Source organism: Triticum urartu, unplaced genomic scaffold, assembly GCF_003073215.2.
Source record: "Triticum urartu cultivar G1812 unplaced genomic scaffold, Tu2.1 TuUngrouped_contig_5538, whole genome shotgun sequence".
Classification (NCBI taxonomy): domain Eukaryota; kingdom Viridiplantae; phylum Streptophyta; class Magnoliopsida; order Poales; family Poaceae; genus Triticum; species Triticum urartu.
This window is the reverse complement of record NW_024116221.1, coordinates 1-9,042: the sequence shown is the minus strand read 5'-3', so window position 1 is coordinate 9,042 and position 9,042 is coordinate 1. Positions and strand designations below refer to the sequence as shown.

Here is a 9,042-nt window from a genome sequence, read left to right as displayed (position 1 = left end):
ATCTCTATTCCCTAGCTGACCGAGACGATAACGATAAGCGATATCCTCAACATTGGCTAGATCTAGAGTTCGCGGGACGTCACCGAGCTGAACGTGTGCAGATCGCTGAGGTGTCGTACCTTTGGTGCTAGGATCGGTCGGATCGTGAAGACGTACGACTACATCAACCGTGTTGTCATAACGCTTTCGCTTACGGTCTATGAGGGTACGTGGACAACACTCTTCCCCTCTCGTTGCTATGCATCACCTACATGGATCTTGCGTGTGCTTACGAATTTTTTTGAAATTACCGCGTTCCCCAACACAACCCTAGGCCCCTCCGGTGTCTATATAAACCGGAGGGTTTAGTCCGTAGAGGCAATCATAATCATACATGCTAGACATCTAGGGTTTAGCCATTACGATCTTGAGGTAGACCAACTCTTGTAACCCCTATACTCATCAAAGGCAATCAAGCAGGAAGTAGGGTATTACCTCCATCAAGAGGGCCCGAACTTGGGTAAACATCGTGTCCCCTGACTCCTATTACCTGCGATCCTCAGACGCACAGTTCAGGACCCCCTACCCGAGATCGGCCGATTTTGACACCGACAGCGGGAAAGAGGGGCTAGCCCTTACCCCTTTCCTCCCCTAGGGCCGACAGCCTAGAGGTGGGGAATGCCAGCCCCTTGTGGGCTGGTGTGCTCCCCTCTTTTGGCCAATATGGTCCAATAACCTCCCGAGGCCTCCCGGAACCCCTTCCGGTGATCCGATGACTACCCGATACATTCCAACACCTTTCTGATGACCAAATAGCATCATCCTATATATCGGTCTTTAACTTCAGAGCTTCTCGTCATGTCCGTGTTCTCATCCGAGACTTCGAACAATATTCGGTCATCACCTCACATAACTCATATAATACTATATCGTCAACGAATGTTAAGCGTGCAGACCCTACAGGTTCGAGAATGATGTAGACATGACCGAGACGCCTGTCCGGTCAATAACCAATAGCAAGACCTTGATGCCCATATTGGTTCCTACATATTCTATGAAGATCTTTATCGGTCGAACCTTTATGACAATATACGTAATTCCCTTTGTCTGTCAGTATGTTACTTGCCCGAGATTCGATTGTCAGTATCTTCATACCTAGTTCAATTTCATTATCGGCAAGTCTCTTTACTCATTCCGTAATACATCATCTCGTAACTAACTCCTTAGTCACTTATCTTGCAAGCTTCTTGTGATGTGTATTACTGAGAGGGACCAGAGATACCTCTCCGACACACAGAGTGACAAATCCTAATCTCGATACATGCCAACTCAACAGAAACCTTTGGAGATACCTGTAAAACATCTTTACGATCACCCAGTTACGTTGTGACGTTTTATAGCACACAAGGCATTCCTCTGGTGTCCGGGAGTTGCATGATCTCATGGTCAAAGGAATATGTATTTGACATTAAGAAAGCAGTAGCAATAAACTGAACGATCATATGCTAAGCTAACGGATGGGTCTTGTCCATCACATCATTCTCCTAATTATGTGATTCCGTTATCAAGTGACAACACATGTTCATGGTTAGGAAACCTTAACCATCTTTGATCAACGAGCTAGTCTAGTAGAGGCTCACTAGGGGCACGGGATTTGTTTATGTATCCACACATGTATTTAAGTTTCCGATCAATACAATTCTAGCTTGAATAATAAACTTTATCATGAATAAGGAAATATAATAACAACAACTTTGCTATTGCCTCTAGGGCATATTTCCATCAAAACTTCTCTCCATCTTGGTTCTCCCCATGATCCGCGACCATGCGATAGCTTGCATCTCGACTCGGCAACGGCAGCTAACCAAGGATCCGCCTCGTGTTTATGAGGGGCCTAGGCCTCTGGACTAGTGGCGGGCTAGCGACCTAGGGCTCGCTCTAGTTGGGGTGGATCATGTGGAAGTTGAGGCCCTAGAGTTGTCACCATGCATCCTTCCCTTTGTTCTTCTTCCTCAATGGAGATTGCTGACCAAGGTGAGCAGTCAAAAAAAATCAATTTTGTTGTATGTACTTCAGTTCTTATGACAAATATGATGAATGGACGATTCTTAAAATGGTAAACATGGTGTTGTTTTTGAACTTGACATGGGATTTAAATTATGAGTTCTTTTCTGTGTCAGTTCTAAGATAATTACCCTTAGATTCCATCATGCAAATTGTCAGTTTGTAGAAATCTTTAACTAGCACATGCTTTATATTAATCTATTAGCTAAAAAGCTTTCAATATTCTGGGTGTAGAACTTATCTTCTTCTGGGAGGTATTTTACTCGATTAACTTCTTCTATTTATCAATTATATTATTTCCTCCTTGGTGTATATAGATGTTTTTGGCTCCCACCACATATGTTTTTATGTGTTGCACTCGATGTTGAGCATTGACATGTGTAGCAGGTTATGCAACAAGGTTTGGTTGGACCTGATGATCTAGAGGTTGATAGATCAAGCATGCGTTATAAGGTCGAGTGCACCATTAGAAAAGGTACATAAAGTACAAAACTACTTTTATGTTGTTTCGCATGTCAGGTTCACATTTTGGCTTGCTATGTCGTATTGTTGTCATTGTGCTATGTCATATTGTTGTCATTGTTAAATATTCTGTCTGATCCAAAATAAGTGTCGCGGTTTTAGTTTGAACTAAAACCACGACACTTATTTTGGATCGGAGGGAGTACAAATATCGTAAGTTATTGCAGATGTCCTGCTATTAAAAATCTTCATTGGTTTTGCATTGAATATGAGTCTCTTAACTAATTTGATAATCAGATAGTACGATTGTCATGAGAGTAATGTTTCTCTCATGGACTGGCGCGGCAATGCGCGCACTTATGATCTAGTTTGGGTCTGAAATGGGACAATGGGTATGGGTTTCGGTCCAAATATGTCAACAAACAGCCACGAGGATAAATAAAGAAGGGTTGGGGCAACTCCAATGTAGATCACCAAAACAGGCATCACCAAATGTCCTTGGACGTGTCCGTGGATAGGAATAGGGGCGTAGGCCATTGAAACGGAATCACCAAATGTCCTCTCCCGGGTTTTTTCTACACCCAGACTACTTAAAATAATCAAAGATAAATAACACAATTCTTAAGAAACTGAAAGATAAATACTACAATGCAAAAATAACCCAAATAAAAAGATTACAATTCAAACATAAAGTGTTGAAGTAAAATAGTTCAAGTTTGAATTCATCTTAGTCGGACACATGTTTTAATTGTCCATAGGAAACGCCCAAAGATGCTCAACCAGATCATTATGCAGCTGCTCATGAGTTCCTCGATGTTAAATTTGATGATGCATTTAGAAGATGGATAGGATCACCCATGTTTTCAAACACAGACGATGGCGAAACCCATCACCCTCATCCTCCACAAAAATTGTTTGCATGATCACACAAGTTGTCATCACCTCCCACAATTTCTCTGGATTCCATAGTTTAGCAGATCCATAAACAACTGCAAAATGGGCTTGGAGCACTGTAAATGCCCTCTCGACATCCTTTCTAGAAGATTTTTGTCTTTGGGAAAAGCGATATCTTCTGTTACCCCTTAGTTCATAGATGGTCTTGAGTAAAGTCACAGATACCACCACAAAGATACTACCTCATGTTGTAGTCATGATCGTTGATGGTATAGTTGCACTCAAGAGCTTCGGCCGCACACACTTGCAAACGATAGAGATTGATGCAACACATTGATGTCATTGTGAGACCCAAATATGCCAAAAAAGGAGATCATGTGATGCAACCCATTCAAGAATGATGGTGGCCTTTTTGCATTGACCTTTGTATTGCTATTGTTGGACATATGTTCAGTTCTTTCATTTTCACTGCATGCAATCCAGGGATCCGAGCATACTTGAAAACCCTTTTGCTTCTCCAATTTCCATGAGCCTTTTTGTGTCTTTGGAAGTGGGTTCTCTCAAGTACCCCGTCCAAACACTTTCATCACCGCAACAACAAATTTGACCATTGCTTCAAAGCATGTGCTTTTCAGGAATCTGGAGGTACTCATCCCACGAATTTATGGTCGTGCTATAGGAAAGTGTCATCATTGTAATACCGCACTTCTTGTAACCAGAAAACCCAATGGTTCCAATGGCATCCTTCTTTAGAATGAAGTAATCATCATAGGCCCAAACAGTATGGTAGATGCGCTTGAACACCTGTTGTCGCATCCGAAAACGATGACGGAACTATATCTCGAATATCACATCAGGGGTAAAGTAGTCATCGAGAAAAATCATAGACCCCACGTCCTATTCCGATTCAACACTTGGTGTCCCTTTGTTGGACCCTCGTAGTTGAGAACATCCTCCTCCGCACGCACCGCATCTGCAAGAACGACCCCCATCATCGCCATTTCATTCTCATATTACTCCACAACCAACGAAGATGACTCCATGAATTCTCTATACAAATACTCCTTGTCTGAATCCATCATGTTGCTTCAAAGTAAACAACAATAACATCAAAGAAGATGGCAATGACATTTGACCGAACATTTGCCGAGCATGGTGTCCGCCATGGATGACATAGGTAGGGGCACGGAGGATGCCTTGGTTGCGGCAGTATCCAGTGTGGAACTCCAATGCGAGAAGGCGCCTGGGTTGAGTGGCAGAGGTCCAACAAGGCTTGTGCGACTGCTGAGGTGGTACAGTGGGAGCGTCGATCACCGAGAGAGCAAATACAAAGCACATGGGAAGGGACGGAGTGGGAAAAGAAATCTCTGGGTGTGGTTTTTGGGTGGGCCGAGCGTGTCGAAGGCCTACGTGGCGGAGGTTCAGACACCGACAAAACCACCTGTACTTTTGGTTCCTGTTTATAAAATTTCAGATATCTAGACCGGTCCGAACATTTTCTATGACGCCCTTAGATGGCACAATCTGGACCGTCCGAACATTTTTTTAAGATGTCCTTGGATGGCACAAAATGTTCGAACGGCTATCCGCGTTGGAGTTGCCTTAGGCCTTGTTTGTTTAAGCTTTGGTGAGATTCGAATCACTTGTGAATTTGCTTCCGTGGCAAAGCTAATTCCTAGTGATATAAGACCATGTTTGTTTTACATTTGATTGGATTCGAATCACTTGCAGATTCACAAAACCAGCTTCACCACCGAAGTACACTTTGAGATGCTTCAGCAAATTACACTAAAAATGGCCAGAATCCAGATTCAAGTTCACTGGCGAAGCTGATTCGAAGTAACCGTTTGTTTCAGATTCCATATTCAGTTTCACTAACAAAAGTTGATTCGAAATAGCTGTTTGTTTTGGATTTGCGATTCAGATTCAGTGGCAAAACTAAACCTGCTTCCTGAAGTTCAAGCAAACATGACATTAGGGACGTCATGTGGAAACGCCTACCAGAAAGAACAGAGGGAATAATAATTGTACTAACTAAAAACAGTCATGAAGCAACGCCCATCACAAACCACTCCACCTTCCCTGGAGTTTCTCCTAGCCCTAATTTGGGGACGACGGCATCGACATGACGGGATAGAGATGAAGGCTACTTGGGATCATCGGTTCTAGTCGTACAAGGGCTTGTGGATCCGGCGTCACTGGAAGCAATGGCCTGCAGGGAAGGCCTATCACTTGTGTGGGGCATGGGACCACAAAATGTATACATTGCGTTAGACTACAAACAAGTCGTTGGCCATATCCATTATGAGAAAGGAGAAAACTACGCCGACATTGTTAGAAAAATTAGAAAAACTGTTAAATTATTTTCTAGTTGTAATCTCTACCATGAACTAATGTTGAAGCACATACAGTGTCTCCCTCCCTCATGGGAGACATATGTGGCTAAGCACACTGCATGATCCTAATGTAGTTCCTGTTAACACTGCCACCGATCAATTGTAAAGACTATTCCCCCTTTCTAAATATAAGTCCTTTTAAAGATTTTAATGGGCGACGTATTTCAGAGTCTAGATTCACTCATTTTACTTCATATATAATTCATATTAAAATCTGTCTTATATTTAGGGCCTGTTCGGCAACCCCTGCTCCGTGAAATTCGAGGATCCAGGGAGCGCTTGTTCCCCTTTCTGCAATTTTTAACTTCAACTCTGCAAGCTTCAGGAGCGGGAGTGTGGAGCGGTGGGATGCCGAACAGGCCTTTAGAAACGGAGGGAGTAGCTATCTTTTGCTATATATAAAAAAACTTAAGAACTCTGCCCTGTAAAACGGGAAGGTAATAATGCCGGCGCCCACAGGCCATTCGCGCGCCGCGGATAAGCTGGCGGCCGGCCGGTCCCGTTGTTGGATCACGCGTCGGCGGGTGGGATTAGCCCGCCCGGGACAGCAATTCATCATTGCCAAAAGAAACGAATACAGCAAGCAGATAGTAAAACAGAAGAGGGAAAAAGGTTGCAGGGGTTCATTAGGGCGGAAGACAGTGTCAAACCGTCAATCACACGCAGCAGCCGGAGGGAGGAGAGAGCGAGGAAGCCACCAGTATAAAACCAGCGCCGCGTCCCTGGCAAGCAGCGATCCCGCGACTCAGCCGACGGTTTCCCGTTCCCCCCTCTGACCTGTCCCTCCATCCTCCTCAAATTCTCCTCCTCGGCGCCCGCCGTTGACGCGGCCCCGGAGGAGGACGACTCGAGCGCGCCGCCGTCTCCTGCTCCGCCGGCTGCCCTCGCGTCGAGGTACGCACGCACGCACGCAGCGCCACGCTGATCGATCTCGTCCCTTGCTGTGGCTTCTGCTCTGTTCTACGCGTTTGAATGTTTTGTTCGTGTCGCCATGCTATGTGTCTACCTCCCTCCGCCATTAGAGTTGCTTCTCCCTCGGCTTGGTCATTGCGTCGTGGGTGGCGAGAGAGGCGGCGGTTTGGTTCCTCGACGCGGCAGGAGCCAGATCTGCAACGAGCAAGCCCCCCGCTGTTCATCACCACTTCTCGTCTTCCCCTCTGTTTGTAATCTTACGTGCGGGGTAGGTAGGTGCCCGGGCTCGACGGTTGCGAGACCACCACTTTCGTCGTCTTTGCTCGTCTTGTCTCCATCTCCATCTCCATCTCATCATGGATCCAGCCTGTAAATCATTTTGGCCCCGGAACTAAAAACAGAGGCGTCACGGAGAAGGAGCCAAGGAGGATCAACAGAATAAAGCTCGGCTCTTTTTGTGTTTTGTGCCGGGCTGTTGGCTGGAGATCTAGCGGCATTTGGGTTGGTTTTCCGGTGGAAGCAACACGACAGCAATACATGCGTCCGGAGAACCACATTTTCAACAGCACATAGGTTGATAGATAGATGGACGGATTAGGCTTAAAGCTTAAAGTGGAGCGGCCCCTCCATGCCACCTCTGCATTTTTGCCGTCTTCCTCCTCACCCACTACCACATAAAGGACCATCGCCTGCTTCCTTAAATCTGAGAAAAATCCCGTCTCCCGGGCGAGGCCGCAGATTGTCCCCAGCGCTAGAGGATCAGGTTGTCCTCCTATCCCAGTGCCTTCAAATCAACGCTGCCGTTTTTTGCTTTCCTATGTAATACGTGTGTACTACTGTATGTTCTTGCTCCTTGAATTGCCCGTGCAATGCAAACTCCCGGTGCTCCGGCCGATGCAAAGATGGTCGCTGTCTTGGGACACATGGCGTCTGCATCGGCAGGGCGGAGAGGAGGTTTTAGTGTCTTGTTCTGAAGTCTGAACCGTATACCCCGACCCTCCGTGACCACAGAGTCTGGATCAGATCATCTCATTCGTTTCTTCTTCGGTTGCTTGCTGCAGTTTCACAGGGTTGAGCTAGGAGGACTGCGACCATGAAGGCCCTCATTCTTGTGGGAGGATTCGGCACTCGTCTGCGGCCGCTGACGCTCAGCGTGCCGAAGCCGCTCGTCGATTTCGCCAACAAGCCCATGATCCTGCATCAGGTCAGCACAAATACTCCATAATTTGTTTCTTATTCAATATATGAATCTAAAAGGGGTATCCTGATTAGTTACCTGTGCTGTGACAACCTGTGTGAGTTTGTTTATGCAAGGCCTCATCAGTCCATGATTTGCTAGGTGGTCCATGTGAATAGATTCCGCACAGCAACAGTCATGGACCTGTATGCATCACCATGTGTGTCTCAAATAATTGTGATGATAGAAACAAAATATATATATGAATTTAAAAGGGGTAACCAATAATTGACCATTTCCCTGTCCTGGGCAAATTTACATCCGTTTCAAGCATCCTTTTCTTGGCTGGGACTTTAATTGTTCAGAGTATCTTGTGATTAATTTTTTTGTAATGCTTTTGTCACCAGATCGAGGCTCTGAAAGATGTGGGAGTCACAGAAGTTGTCCTGGCCATCAATTACCAGCCAGAGGTAATTGAGCATGGCATGCCACGCCTTGGAAAACTGTTGTTTCGTCAGAATCCCAGATCTCACTGTCTTGCTTTGGTCAAACAAATTGCAGGTCATGCTCAACTTTCTCAAGGACTTCGAGAGCAAGCTTGGCATCAAGATCACCTGCTCCCAGGAGACAGAGCCAATGGGAACCGCCGGACCGCTGGCCCTTGCCCGCGACAAGCTCGACGACGGATCCGGCGAGCCTTTCTTCGTCCTCAACAGCGACGTGATCAGCGAGTACCCGTTCGCAGAGCTCATCGAGTTCCACAAGTCCCATGGCGGCGAGGCCACGATCATGGTCACCAAGGTACGTGGTGACCAAGGCCTAGTGACGAGTAAAATTTACCTTGAAGGTTGGGTGTCCGTCCATATATATGCTGAGAAATGGATGTGGCTACTTTGATTTTAATATGAAAAAAGGTGGACGAGCCTTCCAAGTACGGCGTGGTGGTGACGGAGGAGGAGACCGGGAAGGTGGAGCGGTTCGTGGAGAAGCCCAAGGTGTTCGTGGGCAACAAGATCAACGCCGGCATCTACCTGCTGAGCCCGTCCGTGCTGGACCGCATCGAGCTGAAGCCGACGTCCATCGAGAAGGAGGTGTTCCCGCGCATCGCCGCCGACAAGGGCCTGTACGCCAACGAGCTGCCGGGGTTCCGGATGGCAA

General features: G+C 46.3%; 1 protein-coding gene across 1 annotated transcript; it reads left to right on the top strand.

Annotated features, from left to right (window-relative positions):
- Positions 1-6,428: 6,428 nt before the first annotated feature.
- Positions 6,429-9,015, top strand: LOC125529346 (probable mannose-1-phosphate guanylyltransferase 1; the record flags this gene model as incomplete). Its single annotated transcript, XM_048693760.1, is given in 5 exon segments — positions 6,429-6,689; positions 7,769-7,911; positions 8,292-8,354; positions 8,446-8,685; positions 8,799-9,015. Coding segments are annotated over 4 exon segments (631 nt in total), but the record flags the coding sequence as incomplete, so codon positions are not given.
- Positions 9,016-9,042: the final 27 nt, after the last annotated feature.